The 23781-nt window shown below is 39.8% G+C and overlaps 1 protein-coding gene across 1 annotated transcript in view; it reads right to left on the bottom strand.

The window, feature by feature from the left end:
* The window catches only part of LOC149785007 (putative ammonium transporter 1), a 61112-nt gene extending 37907 nt beyond the window's left edge, over positions 1 to 23205 (bottom strand). The window contains exon 1 of the mRNA XM_089931268.1: positions 22881 to 23205. Coding sequence (XP_089787394.1) covers positions 22881 to 23205 — 325 coding nt within the window. The remainder of the gene's footprint in view (positions 1 to 22880) is intronic.
* Positions 23206 to 23781: the final 576 nt, after the last annotated feature.

Below are 23781 nucleotides of genomic sequence, written 5' to 3'. Positions count from 1 at the left end.
TTTGCCTTTATCACATGCTTCCTTTATCGCGTCGTTTGGTTTTAAGTTGTATTTTAGAGGTATGCCGGCATACTTCTTACTTTTGACTGCCGGAATTGGAGATTTGTCGAGCATAAAAGAAGGTATACCAGTCGTTCTTTTGTTAGTAAACAAGATGGTGCAACTTTTATCTGCATTATATCTTAATCTCCACCTTTTCGCATAGTCGGAAATTGTATCAAGCAGCTGTTGCATTGAATGATGCGAGTTAGACATTACAGTTGTGTCATCTGCTGATAAGACACAAGGCAGGTGGAGATCAACAAGATTTAGACCTCGCAAAGTGTGATCTAATTCCGTGATCAAATCATCTATCATTACAAGAAAGAACCAGGCAGACAAGATACGGCCCTGTCCTACACCCTGCCTAATATCGAAGCGTTTGGACAGCTTGCCCGCATATAAAACAGAGCTTGTTACTCTCTCAAACGAATCTTTCATGATGCGCCAGGTCTTCCCTTTGATGCCAAGTCTGTACAACTTGTAGAATAACCCGTTATGCCAAACTGTGTTGAAGGCTTTAACATTATCAAGAAATGTAGCATAGACAGGAGTATTTTTATCCAAATAGTAGCATATAGATTCTTTGATACAGAACGCTGCAGTGATACTACCGCAATTATTTCTAAAACCCTGTTGCAACGAATTTGGAAAAGAAATCTGCTTAGAAAATATAAGTAGTCTACTATATATAATTTGTTCTAGAACTTTCTGAAGCACTGGAATTATAGTTATATCGCGGTAATTATTCATATCTAATTTGTTCTTTCCCCCTCCTTTGAATACTGGTATAACCAAACCTTGTTTAAAGTGGCACGGGTACTTCTCGGCCTCGTACACTTTTGTGAATATAATTTCAAGTAATTGTACACTGCTTGGAGGGTCCGCAAACAGTAAATGCTCAGCAACAATACCGTCGTGGCCACATGCCTTATCTTTATTGAGAGAGCTAATTGCACTACTGATTTCGTCTCTAGTGAGGATTTTATCAACAAGTTCATCAAAGTGTGAATAGGTTTCTTTAGTTTGTTTTCTGACCTCTGCTAAGACCATCTGGTAATGATTTTCATCGTACAGATAAGTATTGTCAGGCAGTGATAAACTGGAGAAATGATTTGCCCATAACTCTCTAACAGAGTCGTGATCGCGTACAATTTTTCCGTTTGATTCGATTTCGTGAATGTAATCGCGTTTATTTCTTTTATTCCGTATAAACTTATAGAAAGTAGAAATATCGAGCTCTGCAGCCTTTTCAAGCTCACTAAATTGTTCTCTATCATATATTTCTTTAGCTTTCAATAATTCTTTTGCAAACAATTTCTTCGCTTTCTTATAGTTCGCATATGATATATATTCCCAGCCTCTTGGCCTACCATTAGAAATCCATACCCTGCGTTTCAGCCGCATTTCCGTGTGAAACTTTTTTACGTTTAATAGTTTCCAATAGGGGTTAGCGTATGGGCAAAACCTCTTTATGGGGAGAAACCTAGAAGCTGCTTCATGTAAAATCTTTACTGTGTCTTGAATAATAATTTCAATATCGACATTCGTCGCTAGTTCTGCTTTATGCATTTGCGCTAACAATTCATTGCGTGTTGCTTCCTTATATCTATTTATTTGTTCTGCTGAGGCTTTCTTCCAATTTATGGAATGAATGATATGCTCGTCAGCCATTGTTGCCTTATGTACTAAAAGTGTGACCAACTCTATTTTTACAGGAAGATGATCTGAAATGTTCAAAGGATGATCATCTATTATTTCTGCCTTAACCACTAAATCGAATTTACTTTTTTGCAATAGTATATGGTCTATCAAAGATTTTGATTTGCCATCGGTTGAGAAAAAAGTAAAATCTGGTCCTTCACAAATTGATTGACTATTAACAGATATTAAATGTCTATCGCTCAGAAACTTTTCCAGAATAGTGCCTCTAGCGTTTGATGTTAAACAATTTGCTTTGGAGCTAAACAGTGAACTTAGCTGACCATTGAAGTCTCCGGCAAGTACGGGAATGCCTTCTTTGCAGAAAATATCAAACTGATCCTTTAGTTCTTCTATTGTTTCGGAGTAACTTGCAATAGGAAAATTAGTTGATGGCAAAAGTGCCCCGAATATAAAATATTTAAGTCTATCATTACATTTTACCTCTATCCCTAAAACTCTGTCACTGCCAGCGCTCGACAAGGGATTAACGCGGAGTGATTTCCTATAAAGGATTGCTATTCCCCCGAACCCCGTATGCCTTAGCCTTTCTTCGAAATTTACTGCTAGTCTTTTGTCAGAGCGTGCGAATGATTTAAAATCTGGATGTATATTATCTAGGAAATTGAGCTGCTCCGGGAGAAGCCAATGCTCAGTAAGTACAGCAACATCTACCTCATTTAGCAAAGAATACAAGTAAGGTGACCCGTACATGACTCCTTTTACGTTCCACGTCAACAAACGAAATGTATGACTAGACATTAGTTGACTTAACGAAAAATAGATTTTCAACACAAGTATTGCAAAGACTATATAGCAATTTACCATAATATATGTATTTTACTTACTATTCCTTTATTTATTTACGCCAGTACTGCTGGGTGTCCTTATCACCATAATCCTCATACCATTCTCTTGCCCATACAAAATTTGGCCAAAAACCTTCCTCTAAAACTTTCTCAAAGTCTAACTTATCTACCGTGATTAAAACAGTAAAGGTGTCCTTTCCTCCTTTTACTCGCCAATGCTTTAATATTTGAGAGTCAATTACTTCTACCCCTTTAATTTTAGCGTGTTTTTTAATACAGGTTCTTATCTCCTCTCTTGTTCTATCAACTGGTATTCTTGACATTAGAACTCGACGTTCATAAGAGTCCCTCATTCGTTTATGTGGTCTGTAGTTTCTGTTGGTTGTGATAACTTCAATCGGTTTGTTTACTTCATCAGTGTCCTTCAATGAGGTGCCCGGATTGTTTGCTAGTGGTGACCTTCTCTCCCTATCGTTGTTCCTTGTGTGTACTCGTGCCGAGTATTTCTGATCTTGGTGATAATCACGTACACCGTTATCTTTAACTAATGTAGGTTCTTCGTTGGAGGTATTGAGTATGGTGGACAGTGTCAACGTCACTCCTTCCCTTGAGTCAGTTGACTTGGCCGTATATTCAGTTTGATCCGATAAATGCTTCCGCCGTTTGATATAATCAGAGTCCAGAGCATTTAGCCCTCTTTTCCGTTTGTGTTTCATTTGAATGATTGCCCATACGCACTATATCAGCTAGTAATGTCTGAGTTTCTGCCTCACATTTTGAAGTTACATTTTCTTTAGCCTTGTTATATACTTTATCACCGAGCAATTGGTGTAGAAACAGCTGGTGAGCATTTATAGTTTCCAGTTGGTTATTATTCTCCCTGAGTGAGATTCTCAAGGCCAGGTTGTCTTGTGATAGCTTCTTCTCTTCCTCTTTGCATCTTCCTAATTCTGATTGTAACCTAGTCGAGTTAACATCTCTACTGAGCAGTTCTTTACGTATCTTGTCAAGCTCAGTTTTCAATTCATTTCTAATGTCATCTTTCATTTGTTGAATACTGCTTTGTATAAAATGTTTTAGGTCTATTATCTTGTATAAGTTCTCTGTTGTTATTGAACTGTCATTTTTATCATTTGATAGTGAAGATACTGAATTGTGATCTGATAACGTTATCACCTGTTCTGGTTTTGGTTCAGATCGCTGAGACTGTTTGTTAGATCCTTTTCTTTTAGATGCTTGACTCACGCATGTACTGTTATCAATCGTGCCCGTGCTCGGCTTCTGTCTCGACGCAAGGCTTTTCACTTCAGATAAGTTGTTATCTCCTGTTAAGAAATGGTATAGAATAAATATATCCTCAGCTAATCTCTCCTCTAGAGGAGCACTATCACATCTTACTGTTCTCTCAACTATACGAGTCACAGGGTAATTGACATTTTCCAATTTAGCCAGGTCGTGAAGTGATAGTCTTATATCTTTTAAACTCTGTACATCCAATTCCAAACACATCTTCTTTTTAAATTCATCAATATATATGTAAACACATGACCGAGATAACTAATTGTAAACGAGATGTTGCGTTAGGTAAAAGTTTAGATCTTGATTCCACAATCTCTCTTAGAAACAGTAAACTGTTGTTTCAATATTCCTCTTTTGACACAGAGTATGTATGTATGTATGTATGTATGTATGTATGTATGTATGTATGTATATATATATATGTGTGTATGTATGAATGTATGTATGTATGTATATATATATATATATATAGGTATTTAAGTATGTATGTATGTATGTACGTATGTATGTATGGATGGATGGATGGATGGATGCATGCATGCATGCATGGATGGATGGATAGATGCATGTATGAATATATATATGTATGTATGAATGTATGCATTTAGGTAGGTATGTAGATATATAGGTGTGTAGGTGTGTATGTATGAATGCTTTGCGTTTATAGTTGTCAGTTCTTAATTAAAAGATGAGTATGCTAGGAAATCTTAAGAATCTTAATTTGCATGTTTATTTTAGATCAAAATGCGCAGATTAAAATCGGATTATCCGGTAAAATATACTGTACCAAATTCACAAAATGTAATCTTAAACTTAAAAATGAGTTACGTTGTCCGAAAATTACGACGGTTTTTTTTTGGACGTAATTCTCGAACGAACCAATCAATCTTGTCCGTTTTTATTTCCTCATTTAATGGATTAATAAATAAAATAGAAAATTGGTTCAGACATGATAATGACAAGGAAATGACGTAGAATTACATATATAAATTGCAATATCGTACATACAGAAGTAGCAATATTAAATGTTTCTATATGTGTCAATTTTGAGATTGCTTGTACCATACAAGCGTCACCCGATAGTTGTTCCTGCCGTTAAGGAGGAAGGTAATTTGTTCGTCTCTGCCGTTTAAGTGGTCTTACAGAGTCCACACCAGTGAATCAAATAACGCAATCAATTCGAAAGGCATGAAGCAAAAATTTTAATGTTAAGATTTTCCATTCTATGTGTAAGATTTTGATGGTGTTATCTATAGATAAATGGGTTATTCGCATATTCCCAAAATTTCATCATATAGATCAGGTACACAACGCAATTTTCAAGGTTCAGAACTTGGATAAATATTACATCAAAAGTATAAGCAATGACATAACGACGTAATCAATGCTGTGAAATAAAGTTACCTGTGGATTAAATCAGTTTGATAATTTAGGTAAATACATTCATTAATCATCGTTTCGTTAGGTAGCCATTAAAAAAGAACAAATATAATAACATATCCACAAGTAAATAAACAATGAAATATTCTGATTAGTTGCAAAACACATGTAAAATTTCTACACAAAATATTGCGGCTGGCATTATTAAATTTATGTATACTTCTAGGTCATTCAATCCACATGTGTATCGGAATTACCTCACTAGTAAGTGCTGAAGAAATTCTTCGTCATATATATTACGAAGATATACACTAAGTAAAATATAAAATTTATTGATAATATCTGGCCAAAAGTGGTCCTTCCTTCATTAAGTTGTTGAACACGAGATGAACGTACAAACTATAACACCAGTGTAGCCAGTAAACTGTTATTTGTATTTAATTTGTATTGCTGGCTTTTTGTAATATATGTTTTCGCAATGATCATATGTTTTATGCAGATTTTGTACATGACCTAAGTCGAAAATCAAGTGCACTGTGTATCTGACTAGGGACATTTATTTTTTTAAAACACAATGCATAGTTAATGTCTTTGTGAGTATAGATTAAATATTAAGATCAGTATATATGGAGGTAAAAATGTTTATCTTAATCTGAGACAGAGAGTCGCATTTCCTCATGGGAAAACCTGGTGTACCTGTTGTTTGCCATGTCCTTTATTATAATTTTAGTATTGTACATTAGTTTGCTGACAACATAGAATATTCTAGAAAATGAACATTTGACCTTCATCCTGGTTCTATTGTATGTCTTTTCATTTTACTTAATGTTGTTTACTTGAGAAATTGCTCGTTCTCGTCTTATTGTTGTGTTCAGATTTTCATTAGGGAGGAATTATTACAAAGAGCTTATCAATAATATTTTGGACTGGAACATTAATTTGGAATTATAGTGAATTCCGACAAGAGCACTTTTTGGATTATATTAATGTGATATATCAAAAGGCAATTAGCATATCATCACACTCTAGGCCATTGGCACATTAAGACATTCAAGATTACAGGCACATCAACACATTCAATACTGGAGCTTATTTTTAATACCACTGGAATTCAATTGGAACATCATACATCTGGACTTGTGATAAAACTTGTAGGACCACTTGGGATGCCTTTGACAATAATGTAACTTCATTTTGAATCGTCACTTTGTACTACAGGGAAATAAATTATTTCTTGAATTTTACTAAGGTTTATGCTCTTTTTTGTTTCTTTGGTTAAGGCCATAGAGTCGTAGCAGTACGAAGTATTGCTAGGTTGACCGTTATCAGGCATCATACCGTATGGAGTGACCATAAACCCGGATTAACCTTTGACTTGTTAAGCTCTTTTTTTGGACCCAGCTTTTTGCCACAAAATTATGGGTTCAGTGCAATGATGTATATATTTTTTGGGAGGAATCATTCAAACATAAAAGTGAATATTCTTATATACTTTAGCAGCAGAGGGGGCGAATCCGACATTTTGTCCAATCGTTATTTTGCTTAATTATTACTTTCTGCACTCAACGATCTAGTGTCGTCAGCGCCTGGTAAAAAAAAAACGACGACGTCGTTGGGGGGTCGACGCGTCGTCATTTGGTTTAATTAACATCTTCTGCGCGCCGATCCCCAGCGTCGTCAGCGTCCGGTAAGCACATCGACGACCGCGTCGATGTCATCGCCCCCTCTGCTGCTAAGTGGTTATTTACAATGAAAATTATTTACAACTAACCGAATATTTGGTCAAGTCCAATACGATATCGTGTCCGAGGATCATGTAAATTTATCGTTACGAATCCATGTGGGGTCGACTGAGCATGACTAAAAAAGTTTCGAAAACCATTAAAGTCCATGTCACCGCCGCACCATGTCTGCCAAATATTTCGTAGCGTGTGTGTATCAACGCCGTTGAATACAGCAAGAATATTACAGTTGTCTCTAATTACTTTTGGAATCTGAGTGTATCGTTGAGTGACATATATCACGTCGGTGTTTTTATGCCTGCCTCTGGAAAATATCCTAGCTGGGTTTTTTTGATTGTCTAACATAACATCATCGTACACGACTAGATTGTTAACGTCGCCATCAATATCATCAATACCTGGTGCATCATTGATATCCGTAATAAACTCAATAACATTTTTTTTAGCGATCGCTGATGCATTCTCGTTAAAATCTTTCAACACCTCGTAGCATCGTTGATCATCTACGCTAGGAGCAACCAAATACAACTTATCCCACTTCATCCATCTCATTATTAAATTGAGTAACAATTGCGTCTTGCCGGATCCAGATGGTCCGATGATAATCATCCGGATCGAGTTTGGTAACGCTGCAACATGCTTAACTGGTTCTCTTGTTTTAGTCGCCGAAAAATCAATTATATCCATATCTCTATACATAAATTATGGATCTATATTGTGTGAAGTGTAGAGTGCGTACTGGCACAAATGATATGACAACCGCTACAACAAGAAATAACAGATCGGCGCTTACTGGTAAGTGTGTACAATGCGGTACAAAGAAATTTAGATTTATTTTTATTAAACCCGGGGACGCTTTAAAAAAAAGCGAGGAGGTGATATTGCAGCCAAATTGGCAAAACTCCCCGGAACACCGTGGGCAAAGTATCCAGGAGAAAAACACCTCCCAGGATATAGCTACTGTGGCCCCGGAACACGATTAGATATCAGACTCGATGATCAAAATCAGCCCAAACCCGGTGAGTATCCAATAAACGCTATCGATAAGGCGTGTCATGTTCATGATGTTGCTTACAAAAGTAGCGATCTGCAACAGCGTCATATCGCGGATGTAAAATTAATTCACGCATTAAATGCTATTCCTGATAAATCCGTCAAAGAAAAATTGGCCTCATGGTTGGTAAAATCGGCTATGAAAGGTAAATTAATGATTGGAAGCGGAGCTTCTCGCGCTGGTAATTGAAAACGCTAGCGTTTATAATAACAACATGGAATCCATCTATTATTCTCCGAGAGGATACTGGAAGGGGAAGGCCGCAATTGGTAAGCTTGCAAGCGCTGCAAAGGTAACAAAGACCACTGCGGCTAATTGGTTATCCAAACAGGCTATATGGCAAATCTATCTACCACCGCCTAAACAAATCAACTTCTCGCGCTTTGATGTCAGCGTACCTAATGAAGTTCATCAGGCTGATATACTATTTTTGCCGCATGACAACGGTTACAAATACGCGCTAACCGTAGTTGATGTTGCGAGTCGATACAAACAAGCGGAGCCGTTAAAAACAAAGTCGGCAACTGAAGTAGCCGCTGCGTTTGAAAGAATTTATCGAAGAGGCCCTCTGCGCTGGCCAAATCTATTACAAGTTGATCCCGGTAGTGAATTTCGCGGCGCTGTTTTATCAACGCTGAAACATCATAGCGTTGCGATACGACGAGGTCATACTGCGCTACATCGTGATCAGGCAATTGTTGAACGATTCAATCGGACTCTCGCTGAACGGTTATTTGGATATCAATACGCGAAGGAATTCATTCAGGAAAAACGATCTCGTGAATGGGTTAAAAGGTTGCCAGGTGTAATTGCAGCGTTAAATAACGAGATTACCCGAGCAATCAACATTAAGCCCAGCGACGCGATTAAATACGAGTATATACCCGGAAAATCAAAAATAAATAGTGTTTCCAAGCCGATTCTCGGCAATGTCACCGTGAGATATCTATATGAACCAGGAGAGCTTGAAGGCGGTAAAAAAAGAGCTACTGATCCTATTTGGAGTGTTACCACACATAACATATCAACGATAACACGATCAACTGGTAGACCACCGATCTACAGACTGGATTCAACTGCTCCTCAGCGCGGATTTACACGCGAGCAACTACAAGTGATACCTGACGATACTCAATTACCCCCGCGTGGTCTTAACTAGCGCCGTTGCGTCTATTGCACTCAAGACAGGTCAACCTCACATTGTTTTTGACATGACCGAGACTGTTATCGATCCTGTCCACGGTAAATTGGCGAGCGTCTTTATCCGAATAACGCCAGCGCATTACACAATTACAACTCGCGCAGTGATTATTCTGTTGTTGTCGTAACGCAATTATTAATTCGGCATCAATATCAAAACGCCGCTGTTTTTTTTTATCCTGTTGGCGGTAACCCGAGAGTTTTCTATCAATGACGCTTGCATCGATGACTCCGTCACTGGCTTCGTCACTGACTCCGTCAATAACAATTCTTCGAAGCTGATTTATCCTTCGTACTCGGGACACTGCAAGATAGACTAGATTCGACCATTCGATGCGATTATCAACCATCCAAACAATTGTGTCCGTGATGGTTAGTCCCTGCGAGGAATGTATTGTTGTTGCGTATCCTAGCGTCCACGGGGATTTATTAGCACGTAGCGCGTCCTCGACGACGCTGATATCAACGAGCACGATATCATTCAGCACGAGAATTTGTTTTTTTGTCCCTGACGCTGTCGGGCCCGGGATTTCAACTTCAATGTTCTGCTGCCGTGTGTCCGCGGGTCTATAACATAACGGCACTGGACGCGTTGGAAACTTTTCCTTATGCAACGCAAACAACTTCCGCTGAAGTGTGTCTCTGACTATCTTTCTACTCGCTACAATCAAATCGTTTGGTCTCCATGTTTCCCAGAATTCATTCAACGGCGTTTCCGGAATCACCTCGCGGATTATTTCACATTGAATTTTATCCGGCTGTAATCTGATTAGTTTTTTAACCTCGCGCAGTTGTTCATCAAGTGCTCGGTAATCAGTATCGGTTTCTTCATAATAGTCTACGAACCCGCTCAACCACTCATGTGGACCCTCGCCGACAAATGGTGGTGGTTGGCCATGGTCGCCACACATGATCACCGCTGTATTCGCGCGCAGCAGCCACTCAAGAAACATTTGTAAAGTATCTAACGAAACAGTACATATTTCGTCCCAGATGATAACCTCAGGAATAAATTTTTCACCCATTCGATCAGGAGTCCACTCACCGCCGCTGTATCGAAAAAAGCTGTGATAAGTAACGGCGTCAACATTTCGTTGTTTTATCTCTCGCGCTAGTCTATGAGTCGGTGTAAGCACGATTATACTTGCCCGCGTTCGAAATAATTCAATTGCCCGAGTCGTCTTTCCTGACCCGCCACAGCCGCTTAAATAAACTGTTTTGTGTCTACAAATTGGATCAGAACACGATGGTGCATTAGACCATTCTGACAATTTATCACCGCGTAAGTAGTTGTTCTCAACGGTGACATCTGCTGACGGGGAATAATCGCGTCGTATTTCATTTTTAATTCTCCATGTACCCCAACTCTCGTCCGGACTAGTAAACCCGGCTACGTTTTCCTTATACGCTACGTCAACATAAAACGAATCAACGGCTACTCTAACCGCGGTATCGGGGAATCTATTTATCATCGAGAATAAATTGATAGCGGCATAACCCAGCATAGACGCCCTCAAATGCGGATACGCGGGGCTGTCTCCATCGCTGTAGGTAACAACTGTACCCAACCTCGTTCCATTGGACAAGAAAGCTGTTTTGCAGTTCACGTATCTATTTTTTGCCACTGCGTCCTTGATTACGAAATCATATTCTGCGTCATCTATAATCAGCCGTGAGCAATATCGTTTGTAATCGCAGTTTTTTCCACCTTGTGTGAACTTACCAATTATTCTTCTACCGAGATCTTTTGCCTCGTGGTTTCGTTGGTTAAATATCCTCCTGGACCATTCGATGATATATTCCTCGTCGGCATCAATGTTTTTTCTGGACTCGTCAATTATGCTATCTAGACGCTCCGGTTCTGGTAACCAGACTTCAGTCTGCGCCCGGTATGATATAATCGCGTCACTGACAATCAACGAAACTAGCATGCTACAATCAATCATATACCGTAGCAGCGCTATTGGCAACCACTTCTTTTCAGCCATGTGTCTACCGATCCAAATATAGCAACAGCGATGGAGTCCTGCCGCGAATTCAAATGATACTATGCGAGCGAATCCGGTTAAATCAAAATCAGGCAGTGGTCCATTAATAGCAACACGAGTCATTTCATGACTGGGGTGTCCAAATCGTTTGAAATATTCAGCGGCGGATCCATACCCGAGAAAACTCGCTGGATAACAGGCAACCATATCAACCGAGATCATAGCGTCGCGGTTGTATTCAGTGTTCCATAGTCCACCGTGATAGTATTCCAAACAACTGGATTGTACATCCGGTAGAAATTCCTTGCGTGTTGGTCTCCACGCATTTTTCCTTGCTGCAACATGAGCTACAACCGATGGAATCGTAAAACAATTTGTTAGCAGTTGTTCATCATGCTCTTCAAATTCCATGGCGGTTTTTTTCATCCTGTTGTGAAATGCTTCAGTGCGATATAATTCGCCGTTTGGTCTTACAAACTGATCAAAGGTATCCATGTCGTTTTCAGCGCTGCGAAGTAACCACACTGATACAGGGTCGTTTTTACACAAGTAGGCAATAGCATCAAATAGTTTCCTCTCCGCGAGAAAACCGTCCTCTCCTAAAAATTCCCCCGGGATATACTTTACTGTTCTATCCCGTGGAAATATTGTGATCGCGGGCGTCCATGCGTGTTCGTTATGATCAATAATTTTGATTGGGGCCCCATTTGATTTGTACTTTGATTCGTATAATACTTCACCGGTTATCGTTGTAACGGTTATTGGAAATCTCAACGACGTTTCTAATCTCGCTATGTCGCTGATGGTTGCTCCACGCTCTTTTACGGTTAGTTCCCACTGGTTGATTTTGCTACGTCGTAAATCAGTCAATTTGTTTCCTCGACATGCATTTGTAAAATGTTCTATTATTCGTTCTGCTACACAATTTATCCCCGTTGACTGTTTCATCGGTTTCAGTTTTCCGATATCAGGTTTCTTATTTAACGGGTATATTCCATAAACAACTGATGTTTCAGGATACGCTCGTTCATAGTATGGTCTGTCAATTCCGGTTAACAACCCCGGCTTGGAGTCGCGGCTGACAATGACTGTTTTCTTGTCGCTGAGAACTGGTTCAAATTTATCACGTATGATCCAATCGCCTGATTTCACCCGGACAATGAATTTTACTCTGAAGAAATATCTTTTACCGTCAAGTTGTGATATTATCGTTGCTGCGCGGTTGTCGTTCATGGTAGCATCAACAACGCCATCAATTCGAAATGTTGACCAACTATGAGATGCACCATCACGTTTGAATTCATTGATACAATCGCGTATTTTATTTAACAGGGTTCTATCGTTTATTAACGCTTTTGGTGTGTCCTTGAGGACTCTATCGAGATTGAACTTAATATTTTTCCGGGGCTTAATTGCTGCTAATCTCTCGAACTCATCCATATAATTCAAACAAGTATTTAAATGAAAGAATATAGTATAATGAATAAATGCAAATGGTTGATGATTGGGTCGACAACCCCGTGCAATAAATCATGTAGAGGTGAATTCTGCGGATATCATTTACAAAGCGTTCGTAATGGCTCTCTTGGCCCTCTCCCGTGCTTGGTTTGCCACGTCGGTGTAAGAGGAAAATCGCAGTTGTGTATTAATTGTGGCGGAAAGCGATACAGGGAACTAAAACGCTATTATGACAAGCGAATTAAAAACGCCGTCATCGACCCCACCGCCGACTTCGTCATTAAAACCCCCCAAGACTACGTTGAAAGATTCATAATTAAACCAAATAATAAATTAGACAAGTAGTATTGTTATACAAATGGACCAAGAATTTCAGCCGCACCCCCTGCTCGTCAATTACGAGGCATCTCGCGACGGTATTGTTAGAAACCGCAGACTGAAGAAGCCGGTTGGATGGAAAAACAATCACGGGTATTTAATGTTTACTGCTGGAGGGAAAAAATATCTCTGTCACAGAATCATCTATGAATGTTTCCACGGATTAATCAAAGATAGTCTCGTTATTGATCACATTGATTCTAATTATCAAAATAACAGACTGTGTAATCTGCAAGCCATCTCTCAGAGTGAAAATAGTAAAAAAGGCCAAACTGGTAAATACTCAAAGAAAGCAAAACCCGTAAAGTCATTTGATACAACAACTCACGAGGAAAAAATATTTCACTCCATGAATGAGGCAGGAAAATATTTTGACATTTGTATTGCCTCAATACAATTTGTTGCAGAACGAATATATCAAACAGCGATCTCAAAAAAGACGGGTCACAGAATTCGATTTTCATATATAACATCAAAGGGAGATAACTCGTTTTGTGATAGCGTCGCATGACAAGAGTTATGTCCCTTGAAGTCCAATTAATGTTGCGATTAATTAATCATTTTACGATGAAAACTAATGAAATACACGCTATTATCTAACAGCTGTATTCTTTTTTTTAATGTTTTATTTGAGTATTTGGTTTCATTTAAATGCCGTGAAACACCATTAATAAGTATTTAAGGATTCAAACGATTCAAGGGAATTCAAATTAACACACACCTTGTGACTGACGCCGCTGTATTAGTCACTTTATATACAAGATGACTCGTTATAAGCCTGGGGCTTTCGAAAGCCAATTCAACTAATCAAAACTAACCCACGCTCTTGACCCGGGCGTGTGGTTGTCTTTTGTTCACAATCATGCAACCGGGTTAATTTAATTGGGTTGCTTTTGATTGGTTGAATTGGCCGTAGAGTTCCGCCCCGCCGTTTTATGTTTGTGCTGTCTTGTGCCGTCCCATCATCCATCAATCATTTCATCCTTAATTAAGTACATGTAGTGATGTCCCCCAAGCATATCTTCTGGGCGGTCTACGATGACGTTTGTCACCCTAGGCCTCCCTCCCGGAGATGTATGCTTTGGGGTTCCAAGATGTGAATGTCCTTAATTAAGTATATGTATATGCCTGTAATCTGCCACAACACTCGAGTGGAGATTTACGGCATTGTACTGTCCATGTATGCCTGTAATCTGCCACAACACTCGAGTGGAGATTTACGGCATTGTACTGTCCATACAAAAAACGGGGTCAAAAATGACCCCAATAATTTTATTAAATTTTAACTTAAATTTTATTAAAATTTTTGATATTAGAAATAAGATGTTTATAAGAATAATGAATATCGAAGACATCAATAATATATTAACTGAGATTTCAAAATTAAAAAATCAAGGAATTGAATTATCTGATGGTCTCGACAGTGAAAAAATATTATCCGATTATGAGATTATTAACGAACAGTCGAAACGGGGGCGTTTTACCCTGGCCCGCGAGTACTTTTTTATAAAACGATTACAACATACGATTAATGAGAACCTGTACCACAATGACGCAAATGCATTCATTGGACTATTCACTGCCGTTGAAATAATACGAAAAAAACTCGGACGTGTTTATGAACGACGCCGGGAGATTTCTAGTAAGATCAAAAACATTAGAAGGATTATAGACGAAAACTCCGTGGAGCCCCCGATGGTACACTCGGCGGAAAATTAGAAAATTGCGGATCAATTTACAATAATGGTAGGTGAATCACTTACTACTCGGCTAGCCAGAGAGCGGCTAGCAGCGCTTAAAAAGTTTATACCGTTACGAGACAGGGTGAGAGAGAAACTTCAAACGCGACAACAAATGCAAACCGATTTTACTGTTGGAAGCGAACAACTCTTTGCCCCGGTAACTAAAGCGACTAAGGATATTACGGCGGCAACTGTACCCGTTCTTGGTGCACTTGAAAAGATAGCGGCAGAGACAAAACAAACAAAAAGGTCTTTAGAAACACTCCCTGCAAAAATAGCGGCTGCTACAACACGGAAGCCACCACCACTCGCTATAACCGAACCACAAGAACCTTATGTTACAATGGCCGACGAGGAAGAATTAGGTGCTACTGCGAAAGAACCAGAAGAAGAAATACCCGAAGAAACACCCGAAGAAACATCGAAAGAAAAAAAGAAAGAGGGAAATATACCCCGTAATGTTCTTAAAAAGTCCGCAATAGATCAAATAAGAGACATCGACGACGATGAAGAATTAGTTAATTTTGTTGCTACAACATCAACTAAGAGCATTCGAGATGAGTATATCAATGAAGGTTACAAGAAAAAAATAACCTCGACGGAGAACTGGGCAAGAATAGTGTATTTAGCGAGTAAACATAGAGAAGCATTACCACATCGTGGTGATCCCGATTACGATAAATTCCTCGAGAAAGTTAAGAGTAGAACACCAAAAAAAGGAAAAGGATACCCTGTTGGTAAAGAATCCTACGGCGTTACCTGCCCTAATAGTGTTCTCAGTGATATATCACGGCTGGAAGTACTAATTGGAGGAAAACGAGCCGGAAATAACTCTCCGGAAATAATCAATGAGGCCGCTGATATTTGCAAGCGGTTATTTGCAGGCGGTATTATGGACATTAATGCATATCGAACGCTCATAGACGAACTCGTGGATGATTAATTGGAAAACTGGTGTTTTTAATAAGGATGATCATACACTACAACCATGATAAACCAGTACTCGTCTACGTGGTAAACTCGCGATTGCCTATTTACCGCGCGTACTATGGAGATGGTCTCGGTAGCACCATTGCGGGGTTATTTACAAGAATGGCTCCAAAAGTAGCGCCGTTAGCCAAACAATTAGGAATGAAGGCTATTGATGTTATTCGTGATAAGGGTATTAGTGCCATTGGAGATGTTGCCGGAAGGGCGTTTTCAGCCGCGCGGGACAAACTAATGTCATTGGTGAAATTCAGGAGAAAAAAACAGAAACCACCGGTAATGCCATCAACGACAGTGATGCCTGCAAATGTCAGTAAAGTAATAAATAACGCCGTGGAAGAAAAATTAGAGTCGTTGGCGACGACTTCGCCATCCGCCGATGCGGCAACCAACGCGCTCATGAACGCGATAGCGGGGAGTGGTTTAAATTCAAAGAATTTACGACGAAAAAATCGCAATTGAAAACATCAACATGATAAATAATAGAATGTTTGCGCGTACCGCTGATCCCGCGTTTGATATGGACGCCCCAGTACGCAGGGATGATTCTGTCCGTGATTATCAATATTATTCTTATTATGCAGCGCAACCTGACCTACGATCGCGAATTGAACTTCAAGTCCAAGATACCAGTAAATACTTTCTGCCGTGTGAAGCGTTTATCGAAATCGAGGGAGAACTCGTGACAAATGCCGCCGATAATGCACCATACGCAGATGACCATCGTGTTCGAGTTGGCTTCGTCAACAACGGTATCATGGCGTTATTTGAGAGCGCCAGATATCTTATTGACGGGCGAGAAATTGAATCAATAGAACGCGAGGTTGATGTTGCGACGACGATAATTGGGCTAGCAAGATACTCGGATGATTATACAAGATCGGCGGGCCCATCTATAATGTTCGCAAAGGACTCCACCGATAACGCTGATCATCTTCAGTACATCAACGTGCTGGTGGAAAGAGATACCGCATTTAATAATCAAGCTGAAGCAGCCAACCCAGACCGCAGAGCAAGACCGGGTGCTGAGTTCAATATCATAAAAAGTACTAACGATAATTTTAATCTAGGGTTTGCAACACGAATAGGAATGTTGCAAGGACCACGCCGAAAGTTTTCATGCGCGATTCCACTCCATCACATATTTGGATTCTGCAGAAATGTTAGAAAAGTTGTCTATGGGGCTAAGCATACAATCGCGCTGACGCGAAGGGGCGATGATAGCAATGCAATATGGCATGCTGCTGGCGTCGCTGCCGGTAAAGTCATTTTAACTAAAATGGCATTGTGGATGCCGGTGCTGACTCCATCAGTTACCACGGAAGCACGATTGTTAGCATTTATGGAACAGGGAGGGAAATCGTTGTTGAGTTGGCTAGCGGTAACAACTGATGCTAAAGAGGATAACGTCGCCGATACGTTTACATGGCACCTAGCATCAAAACAGGGTGTTTCAGCCCCGCGTCATATATTCATAGCGCTACAGAATAGGGAACGATTGGGTAATCAAGAACGCAGCCATATGATATTTGATCGATTAGGAGTCATGGAGGTTTCGCTGAGAATAAACGGACAACAGGAACCATCCGAGGATATACAGCTTAATTACGGTGACAACCATGTCGCACGTGTGTATCATCGATTGCTGTCATATATGGGTCGTGATCAAAACGTCGACACTGGTTTGCAAATATCACAACTTGATTTTAAAAACCTGTATCCGATTTATTACTTTTCGTTGGAACATCTTGATTTAACGAGACAATCCGTCGTTGATATACACTTCCGAGCTCGTATAGCCCCGGCTGGTGTTAATTATAGAGCGGTCGCTGTCATTCTCAGCGATAAATCAATGCTGCTAGAAGGTGTTGGTGGACGAATGAGAATCGTTGATGCGCCAGTGGAAAACATGTAATTGAAAGCACAAAACGCGTTTACAATAAAATGTCGTATAGTGTCGTCAATGTAGAGTTGACTGATGGTCAAGTCAAGAAATTACGATCAAAGTCGGCTAAACAATGCGGGATCACAATAACGCTGAAGCCGTCACAGATGGCGGGTGGTAATCATAAGATATCGTTGACGGCGCGTCAAATAAAACATTTCAATGATGCGATGAAGAATAAAAAGGGTGTTCAAATAGATTTTTCAGCCGCAGCAATTAAAAACATGGAAAAGACCGGTGGGATATTTCCGCTGTTAGCCGCGATTCCAGCGTTGATTGCCGCGGCCGCACCAGCAGTGGCTAAGGCGGCGGCGTTAGGAGCCGTTGGTACCGCGGCGGGAATGGCATTGAAGAAGGCAACCGGGAAAGGCTACAAAAAAAAACGACCCGTGGCCGGAAAGGGTCTAAGACTACCGGGAACCCCGTATTCATGGTACTCGGGAAAGGGTCTAAGACTACCGGGAACCGTTTATTGACTCGGGAGTCAATGACTCCTGAGTCTATGACTCCAATGTCTAATTTTGATTTAATAGATGCCGCAAACGCGCTAGCGATAAAAAACTTCAGAGGTGTTTTTATGAGGGATCAATTACCGGCGGCACCAAGAAATATTGAAACCGGCATAATTAACCTCGATGGGTCCTCCGGAGCGGGAACTCATTGGGTTGCATACGCAATTGATCCGCGTGCGATCGTCTATTTTGATTCATACGGGTTAGCCCCGCCGAAAGAGTTCATGCGGTATATCCGGGCGTGTTCAGCCCGGGCGTGTTCAGCCCGGGTTTTTTATTCCACGCTGCCAACACAGCGATTAAGCGACCCACCGATATGTGGCCGCGAGGTATTGAACGTACTTGCGGCGATTTCATCATCGCGAAAACCACCTCATGTGGTTGTAAACGAATACACTAGTGGGGTCGTAGAAGCTCAACGGATTTTAGAGAATAACATTTACAATAATAATGATTGATATCTGGGGACGACCGGTTTCGGCGCTGGAAAAGCCCACGGAAACGCCCGCCACCGATGACATAAAAAAACTAATTGAGGATGAAATCGCTGATACGTTGAACTTAACCAGTGTTGACCCGGGCGAAATAGTTGTGTTTCAAGACCGCCAGGGTAAATTGAAATCCAGTAATGTGTCGCTGAATGACGTTTTAATACGACAGCGTGATGCCGCCGAGAACGCTATCGCGCTGTATACCAGCGACGGACGACTCAAACCGGGTGAAGATATATCGATGATAGATGGAAGAATAAGTATACTTGGCAACAGTTATATAACCATGTCGAATTCGTTAAAGGGTTTACGTGGTGAATTTAACTTTCATGGAGAACAGTTCAGGTCGATGCTAACGCGTTTCACCAATGTGCAACACATTGTCGATAGTTTTTTTCGGGGACCCCCGACGGCAACCGAACCAAATCTTGCAACAATAACAAATGCTATTTCGGAACTTATGGCGCTGTCGGCCAATTTACCACCGTTACGAAAAAATGTTAACAGGATCGATGACAACTTTGATAAATTCTTTGGTAAAAAAAATACCAAGCCGGATGAGATTACAATAACTATAAATGATATCACTGCGTATGGACAGGAAATAAAAACAATCAAAACTGATATTGAAGCGAACAAAAAAAATGTAGACGCGCATACACAGGAAATAGGAACAATCAAAACTGATGTCGAAGCGAACAAAAAAAATGTAGACGCGCATACACAGGAAATAGGAACAATCAAAACTGATGTCGAAGCGAACAAAAAAAATGTAGACGCGTATTGGCGGGGAATAGGATTAATTAAAACTGATGTTGCAGCGAATAAAAAAGGTATAGACGTGCATACATATGAAATAGAAACAATCAAACTTGATGTTGCAGCGAACAAAAAAAGCATGACCGAGAATACACGGGAAATAGAAACAATCAAAACTAATGTTGTAACGATCATAAATAATGTAGACGCGCATGGACAGAGAATAGAAACAATTAACACTAATGCTATAGCGAGCAAAAAAAGTATAGACGTGCATGAAGGGGAAATAGAAGTACTCAAAATTAATGTTATAGCGAACAAAAAAAGTATAGACACGCATATACAGGAAATAAATACACTCATTACTAGGGTTGCAGCGAACAAAAAAGATGTGGACACGCATATACAGGAAATAGGAACGATTAAAACTGATGTTGAAGCGATTAAAGACGGACTACCGAGAGTAGCAGAGCAATTCGAAAAAATAAAAATCCCTCATGAGAACATCATCAACACAGTATACACAATTCGGCATGGATCATTCGATTGGACTCCTACACAGAATACAGTAAATATCACCGCAACTGTTAAGGGCATTTATCGATTGACACTGATTTCAATGATGCAGTTTAATATATTATCGTCGAGTTCATCCGGGTTTAACAATACAATATCAACAATTATAGACAAGAACGCAACTGAACAGTTTACAATTTATGCCGTTGATAGAAATCTAGCCCGGGCAAACATTACATGGTATGTGGAATTTGCAGCGAATCTAAGTAATTAAAAACACTAGCTCTTTTAAAATAAAAATGACCACCAAGGAAGTTGAATCAGAGGTATCACCGACGTCACATCAATATCGATTCGATACCGCAAAAGAATTTTCCGCGAACTTGAAAACGCTTTCCGAACAATACCGTGTAAAAATAAAAAAATACCGTCGTAAAATAACCGCCATCGACGCGGTCGTGTACTCGGTGTCGGGTATAGTAGCTGGCGCCGGTGTTATTTTATCCACGGTGACCACGATAACCCCGATCGCTGTTCCAATCGCTGTCTCCGCAATGACAACAGTTGCTGGAGTTGCCAACGCAATCACTAGGAAGATATCATCGTGTTTTCAGAAAAAACTCAACGAGTATACAGTAAAACATCAAATAGTATCCGACGCATACTCGAAATTATCCGGGTTGATCTCGTTATCGATTGATAATTTGTTCGTATCCGATGTTGAATTCTCCACGATGGTCCAGTTATATAGCTCCGCGATGTCAAAAATCGAGGATTTTCAACTGGAAGCCGAAACCACCTGGTTGTTAAAATTAGACACTAAAAACAACGAATAATAATAATGTCGCTGAACCCCGAAGGGTTTCAATTACTTCAGCGGATCGCGGAGAACACCACTCCGGTACAAACAAATATGATATCAATAACGTCAACGAAACCCGAATTCAGTGTGAACTTCCCGTCGCCGGTTCCAGTGAAGGAAATAGCGCTGGCAAAATTGCGAGTATATCACAGTTGGCCTAATATTCGAGCGGAAGCATTTAACGGACAACAACCTAATAACTCGCTGGTTTTTGCACGGAAAAATAAACCCGATGGGACCCCAGACTGGGAGGAGGTTACAATACCAACTGGGTCATACCAAATAGAGCAAATCAATAAAGAATTTCAACGCAGAATAAAATCGATCACAGGAAAGGAATCAAAAATCGCTATTACGGTTCATGAACCGACGTTATCATCGACGATTGAAATAAGCACACCGGGGTATATGGTTGATATTTATAACAGTTCAATAAGAACCATACTAGGATGGCCTAAGAATCCACCCGCGGATTTGCACACAAATATGCAATCGTATCATGAGATTAATCCCAGTTATCTGAATGATTTGTCTATTATAAGAAACACGTTATTACCCAGCGAGTTTATATTTCAAGACAGGAATACCATGCAATGGTTTTTTCCGTATAAGAAAACTCCTGAATTGTCAGCCAAGGTCACAGTTCGTTTAGATGATATCACTGGTGCGTTTGCCGAGATTAATCATTATTACCAATTACAACTAGAACAACTACGAGAGACAAAAGCACAAAAACACGTTGAGGTGTTAAATCAACTTATATCAGACATGGAATATATCAATGAACGAATCGTTAAAGTAATATCCGATAGCAGCGATGATAATAAACAAAAATTCCTAACCGGGTATAATATCACAGAAGCCGATTTACCCGATTTCAAGTTTCCAGGATACAACGCGCCAGAACTAAGAAAGTCTCTTAATGATTTTCTCGATCCATCAACTTATATCCTCAGACACGATAACGGAGATGGTGGTAGGCATATTGCTCCATACAACGTAAATATCGCATCGGTGATAGCAATCAATCTAGTGTGTGATGTTATCGAAGGGAGTTACCAGGTAGATACCAATCAATCAAATCAAGCTCAACAGGGGTATATCCTTTATTCATTTTCACCAACAACCCCTCCGGGATTTTTAATCGTTGAGAATCCGATTAATCCGGTCTATATGCGATGCCATGATCGGTTTTTAACGAGAATTAATTTTAAACTCACCGATCAGTCAAATAACCTAATTGATCTACAGGAGGAGGAGTTAGTGATCACTCTGTTTGTAAGATCATTGTAAATAACCACTTAGCAGCAGAGGGGGCGATGACATCGACGCGGTCGTCGATGTGCTTACCGGACGCTGACGACGCTGGGGATCGGCGCGCAGAAGATGTTAATTAAACCAAATGACGACGCGTCGACCCCCCAACGACGTCGTCGTTTTTTTTTTACCAGGCGCTGACGACACTAGATCGTTGAGTGCAGAAAGTAATAATTAAGCAAAATAACGATTGGACAAAATGTCGGATTCGCCCCCTCTGCTGCTACTTTTATGGTGTTGCATACAACACTCTTCCATGCTCTCAGTTGGATATATGCGAGTGTGTCTGCTACACACGAGTGAATATAACACCGATTGAGTAGCAGCATTTTTTGGTGATGTAGGCTTAGTCGTGAGGTAATATGGGCTCGTGTGTGCAGGCAAGGTAATGGGTGCCGTTTGCCCGCGGACCTGTGTTCGAATCTCCGTAGAGTACGAATTAATATTTCTCTAACCTGTATGATAGCAATATTTGTATTATACACACACACACAGATATATATATATATAGTATTATTTGTTGGCATTCCTTAATGATTATGTTATGTATAATTGTCCAAAATCAAGTTCATTGTGTACAGACTAGAGTCATTTATCGTGTACCGACAAGTCATTCATTGTGTATCGACAAGAGTCATTCACTGTGTACAGACTAGAGTCATTCAGTATGTACAGACTAGAGTCATTCAGTATGTACAGACCAGAGTCATTCATTATGTACAGACTAGATTCATTCAACGCATACAGACTAGAGTCATTCACTGTGTACAGACTAGAGTCATTCAGTATGTACAGACTGGAGTCATTCAGTATGTACAGACTAGAGTCATTCATTATGTACAGACTAGATTCATTCACTGTATACAGACTAGAGTCATTCATTGTGTGCAGACTAGAGTCATTCAGTATGTACAGACTAGAGTCATTCAGTACGTACACACTATAGTCATTCATTGTGTACAGACTAGGATCATTCATTGTGTACAAACTAGAGTCATTCATTGTGTACAGGCTAGATTCATTCATTATGTAAACAAGATAATACATAGCTGATATTTCTTTGTGAGTGTACTTTAAATATTAGGATCATGATCAACGTAAAAATATTTACCTTACTCTGAGTGGGAAAAGGAACCATTTTACCTGATGTATACCACATTATTTATTATACGTTTAGCAACAGAATTTAAATTGTTCTTACTCCAATTCAGGTTCTACTTTTGTGTCTTAGTTTTTTTATATAATCTTATTACTTGAGAAATTAATAGTTTCGTTTTAACGTCTTTAACAGAAGCATTCTTATTGTTGTGCTCAATATTTGTTTTGGGTGGAATTATTTATTCAAATTACTATGCACTGGAATTACAAACGCTAAATGATGTTCATGGACAGAAACATTAATATGGAATTATAGTGAATTCAGATCAGGGCACTATGACTGTATTATTATAATTCGTCAAAAGACTTGTTGGCACATATCTACTTCATTGGCTACTACAGGTATATCAACACGATCAGTGTTGTATCTAATTTTGAACATGAATTTAATTGGAACTTAAATAATATTGGGACTGGTGATAAACGTTTTTGGACTTTTTGGGA

This window comes from Sinohyriopsis cumingii, chromosome 13 (assembly GCF_028554795.1).
Source record: "Sinohyriopsis cumingii isolate HCF-2022 chromosome 13, ASM2855479v2, whole genome shotgun sequence".
In the NCBI taxonomy this organism is placed as follows: domain Eukaryota; kingdom Metazoa; phylum Mollusca; class Bivalvia; order Unionida; family Unionidae; genus Sinohyriopsis; species Sinohyriopsis cumingii.
The sequence above is the reverse complement of the archived record's forward strand: the minus strand, read 5'-3'. Positions and strand labels throughout refer to the sequence as shown.